General features: G+C 42.2%; 1 protein-coding gene across 21 annotated transcripts in view; it reads left to right on the top strand.

The window, feature by feature from the left end:
* afdna (afadin, adherens junction formation factor a) overlaps nt 1-22,994 on the top strand; it is a 110,080-nt gene that overhangs the window by 47,420 nt on the left and 39,666 nt on the right. For 14 of the 21 annotated variants that reach the window (XM_072686063.1, XM_072685958.1, XM_072686056.1 and 11 more), the window contains exons 4-14: nt 1,440-1,600; nt 1,822-1,982; nt 3,930-4,087; nt 5,684-5,777; nt 6,021-6,158; nt 7,670-7,714; nt 8,315-8,409; nt 9,536-9,789; nt 18,660-18,729; nt 18,821-18,927; nt 20,100-20,155. In XM_072686063.1, the coding sequence (XP_072542164.1) occupies nt 1,440-1,600; nt 1,822-1,982; nt 3,930-4,087; nt 5,684-5,777; nt 6,021-6,158; nt 7,670-7,714; nt 8,315-8,409; nt 9,536-9,789; nt 18,660-18,729; nt 18,821-18,927; nt 20,100-20,155 (1,339 nt within the window). The remainder of the gene's footprint in view (nt 1-1,439; nt 1,601-1,821; nt 1,983-3,929; nt 4,088-5,683; nt 5,778-6,020; nt 6,159-7,669; nt 7,715-8,314; nt 8,410-9,535; nt 9,790-18,659; nt 18,730-18,820; nt 18,928-20,099; nt 20,156-22,994) is intronic. The other 7 variants (XM_072686096.1, XM_072685997.1, XM_072686079.1 and 4 more) reach the window with 1 other exon arrangement.

Here is a 22,994-nt window from a genome sequence, read left to right as displayed (position 1 = left end):
TGAAATATTGCTCATTTCTTTCTCATATGTTGTCTGTTAAGAACAGCATCTGACACACGTTCCCTTTTTACGTAGTCTGTTTTCAATATATGCTCAGCCATAAATCCAGAGATTAAATGCTTTAAAGCTACACTGTGCATCCAGTAACGGCTTGTGGATAGAGGATTGTGTCAGCTGTAGGGAATCTGGGGAGTTCCATTGTTGAATTCCGGGTCTTTAGTCCAGGTGGAACTATGTAGGCCTCTCACAGATAAACACATTTCAATGATTTGTCTCCTCTCTCCAGAGTGTTCAGTCAGCCCTGAGAGATTATAGAGTTATAGATTATTCAGAGTGTGAGTAGAATCTTCTATTTGGGAAATTTCTCTCTCTCTCTCTCTCTCTCTTGCTGCTAGAGCAATCCTTGCAGAAATCAGGCAGCAGGATAGAGAAACACACACATCTCCAAACAAATGCATAGACATGCAAGTACACAGATACACACACACACACACACACACTATGCTTATATTCTTGGTGGAAAACACGGATGTCAGCAAATACTTTATTACCCCACATGTAGTAGCTGTTTGCTTTTACGCTTGTCTTTTTTTGGGGTGGGTTTAGGGGGGGTCTCTCTTTCACTTTCTCTTGCACCATTTCTCATTTCTCTTACTCTTTCTTTATCTGCTCTCTCCCTCTCTCTCCAATTCCGTCTGCCCTTCCATAAACAGCAACTTCGGCAGGCATCTACACCCTCTGCTTCAGAAACTCTGCACAGTGTGCCATATTGTTGTAAAAGTCAGTGGAGGAATTCCTCGGATCTTAAGTGTGTGTGTGTGTGTGTGTGTGTGTGTGTGTGTGTGTGTGTGTGTGTGTGTGTGTGTGTGTGTGTACGCACTGAGAACTGCTGCATTGAGGAGCCCAGTTGCTTCTTTATTGTAAGATGTAAAGAAACAAGTCAGAATTCCTCAGCCACCGGATCAGACAGCTGTGGAATAATAGCTGTGAAGTTCTACCGCCTTTTGAGCTCCACATTTTGACACGCTGTGGTGAAACTTAGGGGAACTTTTTCTTTTTTTTGTGTGTAATCCACTGTGGGCCCATGTGTAAAGCTCAGGAATCTTTTCCTTGGATCTGATTTTGAACTCCTCAGCCATTAGAATATTTTGAAATCCCTCTGTTTAAAGAGAAAGCTGTGGTGCATTGTGTGAGCCGTTGTGAAATTTCAGCAGCGCTGTGGGATAGAGATAACTGCAGCTTAAGGCTCTGAGCTCGCTCACCTTTCCTTCCAGCTCCCTCTCTCTATCTCTGATGGAGCTCAATAGCGTGCTGGCTCCTGGGCCCTCTGCCTAATGTCCAATCCAGCAATGTGAAGCATGCAAAGTCTGCCATTACCTTACCAAGCACCTTCCAGGGGAAATCCACCTAACGCTCACTTCTTGTGTTTTCTTCTCCAGAAAACGCAGAGCAACGGCCCCGAGAAGGAGAAAGAGGGGGTGATCCAGAACTTCAAAAGGACGCTCTCCAAGAAGGAGAAAAAGAAAGAGAAAAAGAGAGATAAAGAGGCCTTCGCACGGATCCCTGATGGTGACGACAATGCGCTGAACAGAGAGGATGGGTGAGAATCTTCAGCTTTGTAACTTTGTCTACATTGTAATGATAGTCATTTGACTACCAACTTTTTTTTAAATATAAATATAAATTGCTACTGATATTAAGCTTAAGGTGCAGAAAAAAAAAATATTTGAAAAGCAAACTCCTGCAGTAGTATCTTTTATTCTAATGCTTACACATAGCAAAGCTATAATAAGGGATATCTGCATGCTCTCCTGCCTGTAGAGAGAACTCAAGACTGGCAGCAGAAGTGTATAAAGACATGCCCGAGACCAGCTTCACCCGCACCATCTCCAACCCTGAGGTGGTCATGAAGAGGAGGCGGCAGCAGAAGCTGGAAAAGAGGATGCAGGAGTTCCGCAGCGGCGATGGCCGGCCAGACTCCGGTAACAACATACACTTTTGTGCACTTGTTTTACTGGGAAAGAGGTCAATCAATGTTCATCATTAGGCCCATTCATTAGAACCAGGTGTTAGTAGTAGGTGTTAAATAGAATGTAAGCATAGTTAAACCCTCTAGTAGAAGGTAGGCAGATGGACAAAGTGATTTAGGTGGACTGGTAGAGCTTGATCCTAAGAAACTTGTTTATTTTATTTGTTTTTTTCTTTCTACAACTATCTGTGCCAGCATTGCTGTCACCATGTGGGAGATGTGAGTGATTGATTGTCCGCCTGCTGTATAAAAAGCTGTGCTGCATTTTGGCCTTTTATTCAGGAAGTGGAGATTTACTACTTATATTCCTCAGATTTTTGATTGTGTTTGTGTTCATATGTCAGCTGCCATTGTTGATAGGTCACTTAGCTTTGTCGGCTAATTTAGCTGTTTGGTTCGTTTGGGCCAGGTCAGGCTGTGTTCAGGTTCAAACCAAGATTGATGGTCCCGATTAAAGCCCCTCACACACAGGCATTTTTTTTTTTTTTTTACTCAAGCCTGGTTATCTGTAGCTCACCCTGTTTTTCACAGATCTGATGATGCTTATTGATGAACTCTTTCTTTGTGTTGGCCTACATTTCTGCATGAGTAGTTAAGTGGTTATGCCAGTGCTTTTGTTTGTGTGTGTTTGAGAAAGAGACAGACTAAATATGCAAAAATCAATCGCTATGTCCCAGTTTGTGCCACACTTCATCCCCTCAGCTGTAGTCGACTATGCTGTGTCCACGGCAGTTTGATTTCGTAATGACTGGTTTGGTCTAAGGGCTTTTGCTGTGCTTTAGCCAGAGGCGTCCACTCTAGCCAGAGACTGGCATCAGCTTGGCGGACATTTTGTTCTGTGCGGCCTGGGACCTGCTGCCAAAAACGGATGCTGGGGCACCAAAAACAAGCTTCCTGGAAATAGGTTTGGTCGTGCAGACCTTGAGATAAACACTACTTTTGCAGGGCAGTCAAATAAATTGGTGAGTTTGTTCTTGTAGGGTGCCCTGGCCGAAACGGATCCAGATTTGACTAATTATGTAATCTGGGGGATGACTCTGTGTGCAGCACAGAAGATTTCATTCCAGAGTCAAATCCCAGATCGGGATTGGACACGGATGTAAATTAGGGTTCTAGTTGGGTCCGGCTCTGCTGCAGGAAGGGAGTTGCCATGTGAGGTACATGGGTTTGAAAATGCATTGCTGGGGTGTTGAGTATGGAACTGATAGTGACGAGACAACTGCATCAGTTCTGGAATGTTAGAATGTCGTAATTGGTTATGCAGTCTTTCAAGTGCACATTTTTTAAAATGGAAAAATATTGCAGAGGTGTTTTTGGTGTTTGTAGTACTTCTGTAATATTAGCTATTGGTGTGTGTCTATATATAAATACAAAATAGTCCATGAATGTAGGTTTAGCTGCAAAACGGCAGCTTTTATTTAATGGCTTCTGCAGCCTGAAGTTTCATCTGTGCAGCCCAATAAATACATTCACATCTTACCAAATTCATTTTGAGTTGATTCTTTGAATCGTTCACATAATCATAACCAAATCCAGTTGTTGAGGGGAGAGAGGTGAGAAAGTTACACCACTAGGCACAGATCTGTGTGAAGCCACTGTGCTCTGAAGCCACTGTTGTCTGATGGCTGAGGGTGAAGGTGCTGAGTACAGGGAAACGTTACCACAGCATAGTCATTATCATGCAGAGCAGATGTAGTCCCTTAATAGAGAGAGAGAGAGAGAGAGAGTATGTGTGTGTGTGTGTGTGTGTGTGTGTGTGTGTGTGTGTGAGACAGAGAGTGGGAAAGAGAAGGTGGGGGTGTTTGCCTTGTGATAATGAATGTGTACAGTACAGAGACAACATTCCACCAGTCCATCTGTTTCTTCTGACACTTCTAATGCTATTTTGTGTTTCTCACAGGGGGGACACTGAGGATCTATGCAGACAGCCTGAAGCCCAACATCCCCTATAAGACCATCCTGCTTTCCACTACTGACACGGCTGACTTTGCAGTGGCCGAGGCTCTAGAGAAATACGGCTTGGAGAAGGAGAACCCCAGAGAGTACTGCATCGCCCGGGTAAAAGCCTAGAGCCTAGGACCCTCACACTACCCTTATCGTTTACTAGACTAGTAATGTGCTGAAGTGGCCGAATTACCATTCTTTGCGGAAACTGCTTTTCAAGACAGAAGTGAAAACTCAAACTGATAAAATAGATACATACTTGGAGACATACTTTTCCATAGCATGTTTGGCTTGTGCTCGGTTTTATATATTTATTTATTATCTATCTAAATGCATAAATAATGCATAGTAAAGGGGTGCATTTTCTTTGCCTGTCTATCTGAAGTGCAGGTATGTCAGCCCTTAGAAGATTTAAGGACGTTTCCATGAACTGACATGCCTAGTCAAACACACTGAGCAGACGCATCATCAGCCTCTCTTGGATTTTGCCTTGCATTCCTGTCTATTTACTCTCAAGTTCATGCTTAAAAATGTTGGTACGGCATTAATAGGCAGAGGCTCATTTTCAACAGTTTGCTTTAGCGCTTCTACAGCTTCTCCTACCTACTCTGCTGCACTTCATATTCCAGTCCATCCTTTTTAAACACGCTGGAATGTGTATGTGCTAAACTAAAGACCTTGTGTGATTAAGCTTATTAGTTTGGTGACGGACCAAATATGATTTATCACTTACTCCAGATGAGTCGATCAAGCAAGGCGTGTTAGCTGATATGATGTCTGAGGTATGCTGCTTTAGTTTAGAACAGGAGATGCTAGGCTTAACATCATGCCGAACAAACACCAGGCTCGGACGGTCACCAATCTAACGTTCATAAATACATGACCAAAACCACCTCTAAGGATGTATTTCATGCAGACAGATGGATGCCTAGGACACTGTATGGCTTGCTTTTGTCTGTAAACACAAAAATAAAAAAATAAACAGACAAGCAGCTCTTTTAAGGGACCGTACCAATTTCCGCCTAAATGCGTAAACACTGTGTATCCATGCCTTTTTATTGAAGTGAATTATTAATAGTAGACGTCTGTAGCAAATTAAGATTTGGTGTGTGCTTTGTTGTTGCAACTGATGCTGAAGCGCCCTTGGACTATTCATAGTTTAGTAGGGAGCATATCTACCACTGTGATTGTCTGTAGTACTGGCCCCATGGCTTATTGCTCACTGACATTGACAGCTCAGTATGGCAGCCTATAGATTGTCGAGCATGCCAGAGGAGATTGTCATGTCTAGTATTGAAATACTTTAAATACTATATATATTAATATTTTGAGGCAAATATTTTCTTCAGTTGTTTACGCAGTAACCTTGAATAGAAGCAAAACAAACTGGATCATGTTCAAATCAGAGTCGTTTTCCTAGAAATTGCCATCTAATCATTTAAGGTTAGACATTTCCATTTCCATAAAAAGAGACTGTTAATGGATTGGGAGATGGAGGGTGTGTGCAGAGTGAGCTGCAGCCTTAATGCTAGGTCACGTAAGAGATAGGTTTGGCCTCACTGCTCCTGACTCAGCGTTTTCTCTTGTTTGTGCTCAGAATGTGGAGAATGTGACCTGATTATGGTGGTAGCAGAAACATGACTGAGTGTAGTCCATGCTGATCTAGGCATGCTCCTCCTTATTGGGTTTGGTGTGCTTTGTGTTGCTCAGGTTGTGCACTCTGATGATAAGCCTGTAAAGGAGACCATACTGGATGATGCAGAGTGTCCTCTGCAGATCTTCAGAGACTGGACCAGCGATAAAGGTCTCTCTCTTGTTTTTCTCACTCCCAAGAATCCTGCTGTGATTTTATTTTTTCACATTGAAATATATATATATATATATATATATATATATATATATATATATATATATATATATATATATATATATATATATATAAAAAATGTTCATATTAAACTACTCAGTAAGACCTTGCAGCTAAGAGGAGCGCACTCTGCTGGAAGGGTTAAATGAGTAACAATCTTGCTGGTTTTGACTGTTACAGAGGCTTTAGTGTTCCAGCTGAAGAAGCGACCCCCGGACTACGTCCCTAAGAAGGGCCGTAAGGCAGATGACAGGATGGGGCCATTGCATGGATCTCTCCCTCCAGAGAAACTGCCCTACCTGGTAGAGCTGAGCCCAGGTGTGAAAGACACACACATTTTTAAAGACACACATTTTCCATTGGACAGCGACAGCATCCGTGTTCTAAAGACGTTGTTTTACCATCCTTTAAATGATCTATTTAGAAGCATTAATGCCAGCAAGGTACACTCACACAATTATAGAGGGAAGAAATATTTTATTTATTTATACTTTTATATTGATTTCTTTTTTCATTTTTAATTAATTTATGTATTAATTAATTTATTTATTTTATTGGTGAAATTCCCTGGGTAAGGTAGGGCAAACAATGTAACGGGGAAGGATCATTTCAGAAACCAAACCTAGTGTTTGATTGACTAATACAGTTGTTGGTTTGGTGGTTTGTTAATTTTATTGATTGATTGATTTATTTTTATTTATTTATTTATGTAAGCTCAGTGCAAGGTGTGAGGAGAGAGTGTATGACTTCTCAGCCTCTGTGTTGGTGGCAGGAGCACTGCTCCTGTGACTCATTTGCTAACTGACATTTACAGCTCAGGAGAGCTGCTTAGTCTAGTTAATTGAGGATGCAGGAGTTGGTACGCTCAAGTCTCTAATGTAATGTAGGATTAGCTGGATGAACAGCTATGTCACTGACCCCCACTCTTGCCTTTAGAGACCATCTGAAGCCTCAGAATATGCCCTACACGCTAAAGCTCTGTTGTCAGGCATACAGACGTTTTGTTCTCACTCCAACTCCAGAAGCTCTCCATGGCTTTGTAACTGCTGCTTGCACACTCACCATCTTCCTGCTGGTTTGACTGGCTTTAATTATCCAAATGCTGCACTAACCCTGTCTCTCTCCAACTGTGTGTCTGTGTGTAACCAGCTCTTATTAATACTCATGCTCTAATAATAAAAAAGAAGAAGAACTAGTGAAGGTTTAAGAGAAGGGGGTTTAGGTATGGAGTTGGGCCAGACAGGTATACAGGTGGACCAATAAAATGTGTTCAGTGGATTTAGAGCTACCAGCAGAAATCCTGCTGATAAAGCATTAACTGGTAACAGGTTAACAGGTAAATTGAATCTGGTGCACTTAAGCAGGAAAAGCGCAAAACTGCGCAGGAGTGTTATATTATAGAATATCAAAGAACGTGATGCATAACATCAACAAGCGGCATATTTCTATGTGTTTTCAATGCATATCTATCAATTAAAGTTCTATAATTAAGTTTACAGTAATAAGCAAATACAGTAAGGTTAGGGTACACCTGGTCAAATGAGTAAACTGTCATTTGTAGTTGGGCCTTATTATAGGTGAAGGGTTTACAGAAGAGTGTAGGGTTCTAGACAGAGGCATATTAGTTGTGGGCTTAGATGTGGGTGTGTTTGGTAGCAAGGGGGGCAAATTGCTTATGGTATTTTTCTTTTTTTATTTCTCCCGCCACATCTCTCTTGCTTTCTCTCTCTCTCTCTCTCTCTCTCTCTCTCTCTTTTTTGCATGGTGTGTGTGTGTGTATGTCTATTGCTCTGCGTGCTCCTGGCTCCTCTGCATGTGTCCTCTCCTAGGGCGGGGAAATCACTATGCCTACTACGGCTATCGGCAACATGAAGGTAACGCACCTCTCCTCACCTGCTGTCTGCTCTCTGCATCTGTCTCTCTCTCCTCCTCATCTGTTGCTCTCCAACTCCAGGGTCAAACGTGTTAGAAACTTAGAACTGGTTTTGGGTTGTGGTTTTGGGGCACATTGTTAATTTACATATTTTTCAGGCTTTTTCCTGTTTGTTTCCTGCTTTGCCTTTGGAGAACAGACATACTCCATCACCAGATCATCTCACTAATCAAACCTTACACATTTTACACCTGCCATTCATCGCACTCTAACACCTCTGTTGTGTTCTTTTGCCATCAACTGTCCAGAGCATGGGTTACATGGACACGTTTCAGAACGTTGTCCTCCACTGTGGAATGTTGTTTGTGTGTGTGTGTGTGTATATACATAGATGTGGATTTGCTTGGTTGAAGTGTGTGAATTACTGTGTTTATGTTGGATTTTGTGGATAGAAATTGTGAGTGGTAACTGCTTGGCTAGCTTAGTGCAAGTAATAGCCTGTCAGACAGGTTGTAATTGTGTATCTGTTTGCATATGAATTATTAAATGTACATTGTAGGATGTGGGTGAGTGGTGTCTCACTCGCTGTGTTTGTGTGTAGATGGTTCAGACTCCAGGGATAAGCCCAAACTGTATCGGCTACAACACAGCATGACTGAGGTCGGCTCAGACCGAAGCGAAGACGGCAACATCCAGGTGAGCTTTAAGTACTCCTGCAGGAAAGACCTACTGTAATTTCTGTACATGTAACGTATTTCTCAGGGCACAATTATGCTGTTGTGTTTCTGCACAGCATTACCGGCAAAGCCTTGAACTTGAACATTAGCAACATTAGGACACTCTGTGGCAAAATTACTTGCTAAATAGGAGAGAAGTCTAGCTGTTCTCTCACAACAGCACAAACCAGTGGGACAGGTAGCAGAGTTAGCTAGCGAACCAGTTTCAGTATTGAAATGATGGAGCATGAAAGGAGGAGCTCTAAATCAGATGTTTTGAGTCCGCTTCAGACCCTTGTCTACAGACAGACTCCTACAATACCTCCATCCCCCACTTTGGAGGAGGGGGACAGAATTGTCGTAGTACATGAGAAACAGGAGAGAAGGGGTGAGGGTACACAGTGACGTGAGTGTCAGAAGGCGTTTAGAGACAGGTAAAAGTAACTTCAAAGATGACCATATAATGGTTTGTGCCAAATATAATGAAGGACGTTTTTTTATATGCATTTATATAGCTCTTTTCACTTTTCACAACAAATGTGGTCACAAATCAACTTTACAGAGATCTTGGTCCATGCATCATCCGACAGATCTAGAGGAAGAAAGCGTCAGAGGAACCAAGACTCATAAGGGGAACGCATCCTCTTCTGGTCATCACCAGATAGCAAAGCAAAAAATAAATAAATAAATAATTTTAAAAAATAGACCAATAAATAAGAAAAAAAAAAAACAATAATCATTGAAATAAATAAATTATATTATAAAGAATGTCACATACAGTCAGCTAATATTGCAGAAACAAAGAATTTGCATGGATTTCTGTTATACATCCTTTTCCTAAATGGTGTAAGTAGTTCCAAAGCTGGTCTACTTAATAATACTTCTGCTACACAACACCACCGGAGGGACATGGTGACTCAGTAGTTTGAGCACTGGGTGATTGATCACTGTTGACCCCTTGAGCAAGGCCTTTACTTTCTCTTCTCCTGGGCCGCCATAGCATGACTGACCCTTAACTTTCCAAAGCTGTGATCTGCAAAGTGAATAAAGGTACTTATTAGTCTTTTATCTCAGCCCTTCTTAATGGCCTACCCTTCGTCTTTCAGCTGTTTGGACCTGGCATCCTGCCTCACCACTGTAACCTGATGCATGCCGATGGCCTGGTAACGGTCACTCCAGTCAGCCTGGACTCTGAGACCTTCGTGGACGGACAGCGGATTTCGGACACCACTGTGCTGCGCAGCGGCATGACCCTGCAGTTCGGCGCTGCCCACGTCTTCAAGTTTGTGGACCCCAGCTATGACCATGTCATGGCCAAGAGAGACCCGGGGCCCATGGTGAAGGGCAGACACAAGTCAGGGTGAGTAGGTGCTGTCAGTGTATGCTCTCTGAAGCGTAAGAATGTAAACTGTGAACCGGTCTCTCCTGAGTGGCTTCATTCTAGCTCTGCATAAGCCAAGAGAACAGAAAGCATAAACGAGGAGTGTACTCTCCTATGTTGACAGATATCCGTCAGTAGCTCATGTTACGATGTGACCTGTTGCTGTCTTACTGCCGCGAGGACATAATCGGGATGTTTGCTGAACTGATTTCATTTGTTCTGTATGGCGACTTAACACTTTATGAACAAAGAATTGATCTAGGCCAGAATGTCTTCATGTCAAAAGGTAACAGAACAACAGTTTTCTTATACATGTTATCTGCAAATATTGTGCAAACATCTCATCTGAAATGCACATAGGCACACAGTTTCTGATTATTATCTGGGCAATGAGGTTTTTGTCTGGAATCACTGGAATGTTAGAAGTAATACAAATAAACATAAATACATTAAAATGTACTAAGAATTTCTTGGCCAAAGTGCCTTTGCCGATTAGAACAAAAAAACCCTATATAACTCTGTGGAGTTGTATATATTATATAGAATTAGTGCAAATTAATGTAAATGCAGTAAAATGAGTTTCAAAACTGAATTTAAAAAGGTAGCTTAAATTCCTCATAACTATGTAGAAAAGTACTGCTTTGGTTTTCCAGGTTTCCTTGCATGGATTTGTTATAGTCCAGCACCAACAGCTCATCTGATTTGAACTAAATTAATGAAGCAGTGATTAGCCAGGTATTGGGTGGTATAAAACAGCTACTTTTCAAGTTTTTTATTTTTTTGTGTATTATAAATGCATTCAGCATCATTAATCAGTGTTAAGTTGATTCATGATTCTTAGGGAATAAACTGTTCAAGTGGTATTAGGTCTTACTTTATATATCTCTCAGTCTGCTGCCCAGCAGAGAGACACTGTGAGATCCCAGAATGAGAGTGAATATATGCATGTATTTCATGCTCTCCTTACTTCTCGTGATTTATATAAGGCTGAGCTGAGTATCCAGTGGCGGGCTTCCAGTATTGTTATCATTAATTAAAGTGGCTTTGTTTAAGATGGATCTGCTTTGTGTTCCCCTTGAAATCATGAGGAAAAAGATTTGTTCTAATGTACAGTCCATCAATCTCCAGAGGAGGGAGTCTTAACTGACATCTGGGCTGTTGAAAAGGTCATCGGCAGTATTGATTTGCACCCTATGATGATGGCAACAGGGCAGCGAGCAGTTCCTCATGATGGATAAGACCATCCTTATTGGATATCAAACAAGGCCCAAGTAATATGCATGTTTTGTGTTTGACAGAGACTGATTTAAAGAGGCTAAATATTCTGATAACCAATATTACAGCTGAAATCATTTTAGGTCAATATTTAAAAGTTATTATCCAATTGTTGTATTTTAAAGGTTGGGGTTGTTTTAGTGTTTTTGGTTTCTTTTATTTAACTCGTATTTGTGATTTGTGAACATCCTTTGAGTTAAGGGGAAATGCAGTTCAGTCCTAGACTTATTACTGAACTCTTAGCTGTGTAAGTAAACCGCAAAGCATTTAGAAAGACTTGTGTAGTAGTTTTGACATGAAACAAAAGACGTTTTCGTAATAACAGAAGTCCTCAGGAATAAAGTCAATTATAGAGGTGCTCCAACAGGACTGTGTGCAACTCCAGTGCAACTGGAGACTGAATGAAAGGCAAACTCTGAAGGTAAACAAAGAGGTTTGTAATTAGTGATAACTTTCGTCTTCATCAAAACAACTGAGGAGTTATGTACTACTGTTGCATTGAATTTACACAAAAAGCAAACACTCCTGCTTTGCTTGATGTATAATTTAGTCTGAAGGCGTATCCATCACACTGAAAATTATGAAAATAACAACTTGAAGAAATGTTCTCTATAGGAGATGTCACTCAAGCTTTTAATTTTTTAAGCTCTGAGGCTCCGTATGTGGGTCCACCCTTCACATCATCACTCATAGAAGTTACTGAATAATTCATAGTAATGTATGGAGTTATTTATTTAAAGATGGAACAAATGTTATGATTAGGCCTTAACTTTTTTGTCATTCTTGATATTCTTAATATTACAGTGTTCAGCAGCTACTATAAAACTGAACAGTAAATGTTATATTGGAAAGGAACTGAAATGTTTGCATTTTGAAAGGTTAATATTGATTTATTATAGTTAAATCAGAGACTTTGAACAGGGTAATGCTATTTTTAAAGTTTTTCTGCATTGCAGTATAGATAGATCAGCAGTAACAAGTGTAAGGATGCGAGCGACTTTGTGAAGGGCCAAATTGTGACTTGGTGGCTGGGTTAGAGCAACTTCTAAACTGTAGCTTCTGTGGTATGTTCCTGGTCTGCAGTGGTCTGTGTTGTCCGATTTAATAGAACAGCTACTGTAGCTGAAATTGTTGAAAATTTGCTGATGTCAGCACACAGTTTGTTGCAAATAGGGCTACATAGCTGCAGACAGGTCAGAATGCCCATACTGACCCTTGTAAACTGTCAAAAGCATTCACAGTGGGCACATGAGCAACAGAACTGTGCAATGGGGCAATGTGAGAAGGTGGTTTGGTCTTTTTACATAAAATGCGTCGCTTATGTGGGGATAACGTGGCACCGGGTTGCACTATGAGAAGATGGCAAGCCGGCGGAGACAGTGTGTTGAGCTGGGTAATGTTGTTCTGGGAATCCCTGGGTCCTGGCGTTTATGTGGCTAATACTTTTGATGTGTACCATCTACCTAAACGTTGTTGCTGACCAAGTACACCCTTTCAATGGTTCAAGGATGCTTTGATGACCACAAGTTTGAGGTGTTGACTTGGACTGCACATTTTTTCGGATCACAGTCCAGACAAGCATATACAGTGGGGAGAACAAGTATTTGATACACTGCTGATTTTTCAGGTTTTCCCACTTGCAAAGCATGTAGAAGACTGTGAGTGATGGGATCTAAAACAAAAATCCAGAAAAATACATTGTATGATTTTTAAATAATTAATTTCCATTTTATTGTGGGAAATAAGTATTTGATCATCCATCAACCAGTAAGAATTATGGCTCTCACAGACATGTTACTTCTTCTTTAAGAAGCCCTCCTGTTCTCCACTCATTACCTGTATTAACTGCACCTGTTTGAACTCGTTACCTGTATAAAAGACACCTGTCCACACACTCAATCAGTCAGACTCCAGCATCTCCACAATGCCCAAGACCAGAGAGCTTTGTAAGGACATCAGGGATAAAATTGTAGACCTGCACAAGGCTGGGATGGGCTACAGGACAATAGGCAAGCAGCTTGGTGAGAAGGAAAATGGAAGAAATGCAAAATAACGGATAATCTCCCTCGGTCTGGGGCGCCATGCAAGATCTCACCTCGTGGAGCATCAATGATCTTTAGGAAGGTGAGGAATGAGCCCAGAATTACACGGCAGGACCTGGTCAATGACCTGAATAGAGCTGGGACCACAGTCTCAAAGAAAACAATCAGTAACACTCTACGCCATCAAGGATTAAAATCCTGCAGTGCACGCAAGGTGCCCTTCCTCAAGCCAACGCATGTCAAAGCCCGTCTGAAGTTTGCAAATGACCATCTGAATGATCCAGAGGAGGAATGGGAGAAGGTCATGTGGTCTGATGAGACAAAAATAGAACTTTTTGGTTTAAACTCCACTCGTCATGTTTGGAGGAAGAAGAATGATGAGTACAACCCCAAGAACACCATCCCAACCGTGAAGCATGGCGGTGGAAACATCATTCTTTGGGGATGCTTTTCTGCAAAGGGGACAGGACGACTGCACCGTATTGTGGGAAGGATGGATGGGGCCGTGTATCGTGAGATTTTGGCCAACAACCTCCTTCCCTCAGTAAGAGCACTGAAGATGGGTCGTGGCTGGGTCTTCCAGCATGATAACGACCCAAAACACACAGCCAGGGCAACTAAAGAGTGGCTACGTAGGAAACATCTTAAGGTCCTGGAGTGGCCTAGCCAGTCTCCAGACCTGAATCCAATAGAAAATCTTTGGAGGGAGCTTAAAGTCCGTGTGGCCCAGCGACAGCCACGAAACCTGAAGGCTCTGGAGGAGATCTGTATGGAGGAGTGGGCCAAAATCCCTGCTGCAGTGTGTGCAAACCTTGTCAAGAACTACAGGAAACGTCTCATCTCTGTAATTGCAAACAAAGGTTTCTGTACCAAATATTAAGTTTCTTTTTCTGGTGTATCAAATACTTATTTCCCACAATAAAATGGAAATTAATTATTTAAAAATCATACAATGTATTTTTCTGGATTTTTGTTTTAGATTCCATCACTCACAGTTGAAGAGTACCTATGATAAAAATTACAGTCTTCTACATGCTTTGCAAGTGGGAAAACCTGAAAAATCAGCAGTGTATCAAATACTTGTTCTCCCCACTGTATAAGAGGTGCTGGACGAACAAGTCCGATCCATCCAGCATACCATCAAAAGCCTGGTGGAGTCAGTGTCTCAGTGGCTCACTGCTGTGAGGGGGGGCCTACTCAATATTAGGCAGGTGGTCATAATGTTATGGCTGATCTGTGTACGCTTGACGACTTAAACCTCAATGCAGTGTGTTTGTAAGTCCTGTTTGGTGTAATTTTATTGGACCGACCATACAATGAAAGAAACATAGTGACATATTCCACAAAATGGCCCCACTATGGAAAAACTACTCATTAAAATAATTTCCTGAATGGATACATAATCACAGATTTGTGGTCTGGTCTATTGGAAGACACACATCACACATGGAGTGAGTTCTCCTAATCTGTGAGAAACATGAAAGATGTCATGTTGATGGCAGCGTGATCAACCTCAAAAAGAGTCAAGTCCCAGAACTTGTGGAGCTGTGGGTTTCGGCAGAGCCAGCTGAGCACAGCTCCAGAAAGCTGAACTTTACTTCAGAACGTTCCACTCCTTCCCCTAGTTGCCCATAAGAGGGAGTTGTGATGCTGCCAGGCGTAGCCTGTAATCACATTAGTCTATTGCACATTCACTGCTGAAACTTCATGCTTTAGTTCACAGAGCAGGCTATTTCTGGTAGCCATTTTTTTTAATTGGTAGAGATGCAGATGTGTTGTGACTCTCGTATACTAATAATATATAGAAGTGGGCAACTGCATAAAGTGCTCATTCGGTGTAGCTTTGATAGTTTGTGCATGTCTTTGTAACAGTTGAATCCAGTTTAAGGGTCGGTTGGATGTCACTGCTTGTTCGAGTACAGGCTCCTCAGTCAAAGCTTTAGAAATTGAGATAAAGTAAGATATTAAGTAGCACCACGATTAGCACTGCACTATTCTGTTCTGCATATACAGAGTTAGACCCGTGTGTGTGTGTGTGTGTGAGAGAGAGCACGTATTGAACTTGCTTGTTTGCACGGGTGCTCAGTGTTTACATTGTCAGCAGTTGCCCATGTAGTTCTGCTGCTGTCACTCTGGACAACCTTGGTGAGTTTTGCTATGCTGCCTTGACAACAGTAGTGTAATAGTGTATACAATAGTGTGTGTGTGTGTGGGGGGGGGGGGGGTTGTAGCAGCAGGTGTATCTCTCTCTCTCTCTCTCTCTCTCTATATATATATATATATATATATATATATATATATATATATATATATATATATATATTGTGTATGTGTGTATATATATGTTCATCTGGCTCCTCAGGGCCCCCAGTGAAGATGTCTTATGAGTATCTTTCTAAAGTCTAAGAAAGGTGGGCTGTATTTTACCAGTGGTGTTGCTCTCCTCTCTATGTAGAATGGACAGTCCTAACTCTTTTTGAGTCTTTGCTGTACACTGAATTTCTCTAAAATTAATACCTCAATGTGTTCCCAGGGGCTTTAAATATTGATTGGGAACTTCATAAAGGATATAAATATGATTTAAAATGTATTATTATTACTTAGAAATGTATGATAAGTGTTATTATGCATAGCAGAGTTCTTTGGATTCTTCAATTCTGGGCCTGGTGGAGGACAAGTACCTAATACCGGTCAACTTGGCTTAGAAATGAAAGAGCCTTTTTTCATTTTTGCTCATGGGCTCCCCCTGCAGTTGGAAAGTGTCATTCACTTTTAGCCCACTGCAGTAAATACAAATCATGCACTGAGCTCATCCTCATGGACAGCAGTGCATGTACATTTGTTGATGGGCAGAGAGCTGCAGAACTGACATCTGAACTGAAAGTAGAGTAATATTACAGGAAATTACAGAAATGACCCTTGGGCTGCTCTACTACCTGCAGCAAGCATGTGGACATATGTGAGAACCATCTCTGACATCTCTGACTGGTTTTAAAACAGGCTGCGTGTGTGTGGGTGAGAGGCGGGACATGGCCTCTTTGCTGAAGGCTAACCATTTTGCTGTGCCTGTCCAGACTCTGCCAAGCTGTCTGTAATCACTGTATCAGCCACTGTTCACTACAGCAGATGAGAAGTAAGGGGAAGGGAGGGAAGGAGGGAGGCGGTACAAGGACAGTGACCTGGTAGGGGTTGCAGGGTATGAGATGGAAGAGAAGGACAGAAAAAGGGGAAAAGAGGAAAAGGGAGGGTGAGGTTATGGCAGGCTTCAGGCACACACAGACCCTATAATCTGATCAGTGTGGGTTTGGCTGGCTGGCTGGCTGGCTGGCTGGCTGAGCGGCCAGCTAGAGTGGAGTATGGTGGGTGTGGCGCTGTATTACTGCAGAGGGACACACTAGCAGAGTGCGTTCTGGAGGCAGGGCTGTCACACACACATGCGCACACTCTTCTCTGTAGTTACACATCGTGTCCTGGTCAAACTGGTTGCAGTGTACATTAGCCACAAGCTGACAGGAGTAGAGCGCAACACTGGTAGGTGGGTGTGTTATTTGTCTTAAGTTAGGGTAAAGTGCGTTTACTGGTGTACTGTAAAAGTAGGAAATGTCAGAGGAAATGTCGCCCTCATAGTTTTTAAGATCTCAGCATTTAAGACTGTATTAGACTGGATGGATTGCTCCTGAAAGCTGTAACATGGGTTTATGCATGTGTGAATGCTTTACACTTTGCATGTAAGAGGTTTCTGTGAGGAGTTGTGTTGGCATCATGTGTTCCAGATGTTAGGTGTTAATATAAATAGCGTTTCGCTGGTTTCAACAATATGTCCGTCGCCCTGTACGCTTCTGTGTGAGAAAGTAAGTGTTTCCATATGTCCTGTCTGAACGCACGTGGCTCTGCTATAATAAGCTCTTTATTAATACCCAGTTTCTGGCGGATTTGGCCCTAATGGCCTGATCCTGCTGAAAAGCCTCTGATTAGGTTCATTGAGCAGCACGTTGGTGTGATGGGAAACATCAAGCCGCGTGGTTAATTTCTTCATGACTGTGGAGTTGAAATCTCTAATCCGATGTAAATGCCCCAGTCTGATGTTGCAGAGGATTACAGCTGTGGGCAGGACAGGAAAGGACAGGACATGGCGTAAGAGAGCGAAGAGGCACAGTGCTGTTCTGTGAGATTCATGTTTTCGCCTAGATGTTTTTAGGCTTCTTTTGGTCATTATTCCCTTTCAAAATACACTATATGGACAAAAGTACACTTCTCTACAGGGACTAGACAAGCTGTGTGTGTGCGCGCGCGCGCATCGGTACATCTGTGTCAGCAAGGGGTGTCAGCAACTTTAAGTAATTGGGGTGTCCAGAAATATTTGGACATTTAGTGCCTCAAGATGCCCTGATAAACCAATTTCATGTTTTCTCTCCTGATACAAGTTTCCATGTGAACAGAGACAGTTCCCTATACTCGTGCTGTAGACTTTTGAACAGCAGTGTAGCAGATGCAGTTTTACTTATAAAATTACATTATGAAAATACATTGAGTATTTCTGTTTTACATACAGTTGAATTGAAATGAAGGCTAAAGATGTTTCATTTGTCATTTTAGTATTTTTTAAATTCTGTTAGTATCTGTTAGTGTTAGATTTCCTCCACTGTGTGTTCATGTACAGTCCTCTAAAAACAAACTACCGGGTGTGAAGTCACATGACTCCACCCTGTGGATATGGAAGCCACACAGAGGAAGCACCTTATGTAATGTGCATTAATCGTAAACGAGGTAAAATGTTCAATTAATTGTGATATTGATTTGCTGTTATATCACCCAGCACTAATCTCATGTAGTGACTTCAACGAAGCCATATATTAAACGTGTGTACTGACTGTGAGTGGTCTAGGCATTCACCTTGATGCTGCGGCTTCTCAAAAAGGAATGCGAGCATAATATGCGAGAATATGAGCATAATTGGTTGTCTCATTAGGCCGTCCAAACTGTTGAGGCAGTTTTGCTGTAGCATAATGTTCAGAAGTGTCTTAGTAACTGCATAACTGCATGCTGAATTGTTTGAGGGGTTTCCTGTGAAGTGGTCCTGGGTGAGTTGGAGCCTGCTCAGTAGGGTCCTGCTGTGTGTGTTCTGGTTGCGGAACTGCATGAGTGGAGAGTGGATGAGTGAGTGTGGCGTCTCCTCATACAGAGCAGCTTTTAATCACTGCTGCTTCATGCTTTAGAGCCTCTTATGTGGTTTACGAGGGTGAAATCAGATGCTGTTTGGGTGTATATTTAGATGGCAGGATTCCCACTCATTCATTTAGTCTGATAAGGCAGCCAAAGAATTCTTGCCATGGTGCTGAATGAAATGCAGGACTCCCAAATTAGGCATGTGTAAGTGCTCAACTTCTGTCTGTTCCTGCTTATTCTCAGGAGTGTGTGTATGTGTGTGTATGTGTGTGTTGATTGCAATGTGTTTGGTGAATTGTCATCTTTTCCAATAATGTATGCTGTTCTGTTCCCATTTTCATGTGTTGTCATCTTTATCTGTCCTAGGAGTGTCCCGGAGACGACCTTTGACCTGCACGGGGACATTCACAGTGGCACCGCTCTGCCCACCAGCAAGGTTTGTATGTTGTACATGTGTAACGACCACCTGTGTTTGTGTGTGTAAACATTGTGCTGTGTATCATGACATTGTGTGCGTGTGACTGCAGAGCTCAGGGAAGCTGGACATGGATCGTTCTGGTAACGGCAGTGAGCGAGGCATGGTGAAACCCATGATCCGTGGGGAGCAGCAGGATTTCAGCAAGCATGATGGAAGGTGAGCCGTTCAGTAGCTGTCTGCTAATATATTACCATAGCAGGCACCACACTAGCCCTTTACTGTCATGTCTTTATCTTTAACCAGGCGCTGACATCTCTGTGAAGTGTAAAATGCAAACGCTCTTTGGATTGGCAGTGCAGGGGCAAGTGTGTATAGACACAGTGATGTCAGTATAGGGGACAGATGTATACAGACAGATGTAAGGTTGAGAGTGTCTCTGTGTAGACTCTGCAAGGTCAGCATGCAGGAACAACTGTCTATAGACTCTAAGGTCAGTATAGACTCTGCCAGTATAGGGAGGCAAGTGTGTATAGACTCTGTGAGACACTACCTCCCTCCCCCATACTGTGAGGTACAAACATGTGAGGTCAGTGTAGGCTATGTGACCTAAGTATAGACTCTGAAGTCAATATGAGAGGTTTCAACATGTAAACACTCAGTGAAGTCAATGAGGGACGGTATAGGGGGTGGGGCAAGTGTCTATAGACTATGTGAGGTCAGTGTAGAGACAGGTCATTGTAGACTCTAAGGTCAGTATGGGGTGACGAGTGTGTATGGACTTTAGTCATAGGCTGTGACATGTAGTATGAGTTCTGAAGTCAGTATGGGAGGTGGGCAAGCATGTATAGAGTCTGAAGGCAATATGTGTGGCCAGGCTATATAGGGGACAAGTGTATATAGACTCAGTGAAGTCAATATGGCATAGATGACAAGGCTGCATCCAATCCAGAGTTTTTTTTTTTTCTTTTCCCCCTAACCGTAACTCCTTAACTGTGTGTTCCCCATGGTACGAGTGAAGTGTTTACACATATGGAAAACCAAACAAGGAAAGTTGAAAGCACCCTCAATCAAGTCCGTGGGGAGCAGGAGTGTATTGGCTTAGTGAAAGAGTGTAGGAACGTACATATGAAACCTGATCCACACGCGTGCCATCTAAACCTGGGTCACCTGAGCCCATACAGTCATGCACCCAATTCGCTCATTAATAATCCAGCACTGCTGGACCCATGCACACACACACAGCTACACTACGAAGACAGCTAGAACTGCTGAACAATGCTGTACGGCAGGAGTGGAGCAGGCGGACTGGAGCGGTGGGCGTCAGTGGACAGTGGCGTGAACATGTTTTACCTGAGCTGGTTTAATGAGCGCCTCTCTTCTCCCCACAGGCCTCACGATGGCCCCGAGCTCACACTGCCAGCCAGCATCGAGTTCAGGGAGAACTGTAAGTATCGTCCGTCCATTCATTCAGCCGCCCACACACCTCTACACACAAGTTATCCTCTGCAATTTACAGCAGCTGGTTTATTGCTTGTTTGTCTTTCCTGAGCAATTTATAATTGTGTTTGACTGTTGTCTGGGTCTAAAAGCTATTCAGTGGGCGTTGGTTGTATACTACCCTTTTTAATTCTGGACTGTAAGTAAGTGTACTCGTGTAAATGTTTCCATGCTGGCTCTACCGCTGTGCCAGTTACGAATGGGCTGCTTGACCCATCTCTGGGACATTTTGCATTCATGCTTTAGGGGCTGTTGCTGTTAAAAGGCTAATTGCTAATCTATTTCTACAAGAGCAGGGCAGTCCGGACGTCTCGGGCATCAATGCATGGAAAGTATTGATGACCCATCTACACAGGGGTGGTGCTGTTGTCTGGGACATTTGTTGTGGGGTGATTTTTGGTTTTGTTTGGTTTTAGCTGTTTGACCTCACAGTAGGGGAGCAGCTGGTCTACAGTGTTTGAGATTAGATCAATAGCATCAGTAATAGACATAGTTGGGAATGAATCTTATTGCTCAGCTAGCTTAACCAGGCTTACACTTTATTGATAGAGGCGTTTCTGGTAAATGTTCTTCATTGTTTAAAATGTTAAAACTCGCTGTCTTGCTGTAGGCTTCAGCACTCTGAGTGTTACTGTGTGGTCAGTAATATCAGGTTCGATTATGGTGTTGCCAGCCACACACATTCAGTCAGCTTTTCTTTATCATTAGAGGGAACATGATTTGACTTAAAAAACAAACTTCCTGCAGAATCAGTCTGCCCACGCAGCAATACTTGGACTGAAATGTAAAATTTGTTAGCAGTTTGTTTGTGCACATTGCTTACTGATTAAAGGCTTTACAGTAGCAGTGCACATGATCAGTTTCTATGCTATTGATGTTGGTATAATGTTTAACATTTCATACTAAACCAAAAAGAGCTGGTAATTACATTATGTAAAGAACTTTTATTTGGATAGTTATCTTTAGAAAAAGCCTTGCCCTGGTCCTAATCCTATCCCTAACACTACTGAGACCCTGTTCACCCCTGGTCTTGAGTATTAGGGTTATATTTGGTTAAAGCAAAGCCACATAAAAATGCAGGTGTAAACACCCCCCAAAATCACTTCTGGGGGGGGGGGGGGGGTATATTCTGTTTCTGTCTACGATACATTCTACAACCAAGCCCCCTCTCAGACCCCAGTAATTGCAGTGTAGTGAGTGAATTAGCATATTTCTGTCACACACAGCAATGAGACTCTAGTAAAAGCTGGGTTGGAAGTTCTTATTAATAATTAACCTGATGGCAAAGAGGAATACACATTTTTGCATGTATCCTGCACAGAACCACAGGACAGTGTTGCAGGACCTGCAGCTACTGACTATTTTGTCAACTTCCAAACAAGTGGAAATACTCGTTACCCCTGTTAACCAACATATAGTCTTGGTGCCTGAATGACGGTTTCAGTGAACATTACTGTTGGCAAGACCTTCACTTACTGATTAGTCTAGAGCTGACTGCTGTTGTCTGTGTGGAGACTTTCTGAGGTTACACAGTTTATTTCTTTTTAAAATGACCTTAAGGGAATAGCGCAAGTTGGCTCCAGGCAGGTAATGTAAATGTTTATTCAAGGTCAGACTTTGCTGCCAGTGGTTAGCAGATGTATTTATTCTTTTCTGAGACATAATGCAAGTGCCCAGAGCCTGTACCCTAATAGAATAGGATTAATTGCTTCTTACCACTTTGACCACTTACCACTAGGTGGCGAGGCTGAGAGTGAATGCCTCACAACAGTGCAAATACTTGATTTGTGTTGATTGCATAATGTTGATTAGCCCAGTGTACCTCCTGTCACATGACAGTTACACACACTGTGAGCTCACTGTACCACCTGTGTGTGTGTTTAAACCATTCTGAGTGGGGCGTCTTATTGGCTGTGTTGGTGCCAATTCAGTGGGGGGTGTGTTTTTGTGTTGAGTTCAGATTCTTTGATGCTAAGTGGAGAGTTCTCTTCACAATGCTTCTCCCAGGACCCCGCTGAGACACAGGAACAGTGTGTGTGTGAGGGACAATGTTATCACCCAGACATTTAAAGTTGCTCCTATGTTTGTCAAACAGGGTTCATAAGGGTCATGGAAAACCTGGAAAGTCATGGAAAACCAACATGCTAAAATACTGAAAAGTACTTCAAATTCATTAATATTATTGTAATGGGCTCCTGTCGTCATTTTATATAATAATATAAAACTCAAATTTTTATAGTAGCATAATTTTTCACATGACCAATCGCTGCCCATATTTTATATGACCAGGCACAGTTTTGGCCGTGGGATCATGAACGTGCATTTTGTTGTTAACTAGCTAGCCTGGACAGTCTTTCAGCTACTAGCGTGGACTAAACGTTCCCGTAAACAAATGAAAGGGAAAATTTTTGGTAATGGAATGTTTAGTTTTTTGGTACTTGAAAAGTCATGGAAAGTCCTTGAATTTAAAATTAAAGTGTATGAACCCCGGTCAGAGAACTATAATCTGCTGTGCTGCCCCAAGCTGATATTTATGCCAGTTTTAATGGTTTTAAAACAGTTCTTTTGAAACTATTTTGTGATCATGGGCTTGCAGACCCTCTCCCCCCCTATATACACACACACACACACTTACTTTACACCTGGTCATTACTTGCATGTTAGATTTGGTAATCATATTTGGTGTAGAATTACATACTGTTAGATTGTCTTTGTGTTTGAATCATTCATAATTGTTCTTCTTCCACTTTTGGATATCTGCATATTCTGCAGATCATCTTCTGATA

Source organism: Salminus brasiliensis, chromosome 1 (assembly GCF_030463535.1).
Source record: "Salminus brasiliensis chromosome 1, fSalBra1.hap2, whole genome shotgun sequence".
NCBI classification, from domain to species: Eukaryota; Metazoa; Chordata; class Actinopteri; order Characiformes; family Bryconidae; genus Salminus; species Salminus brasiliensis.
This window is presented reverse-complemented; position numbering and strand designations above follow the sequence as displayed.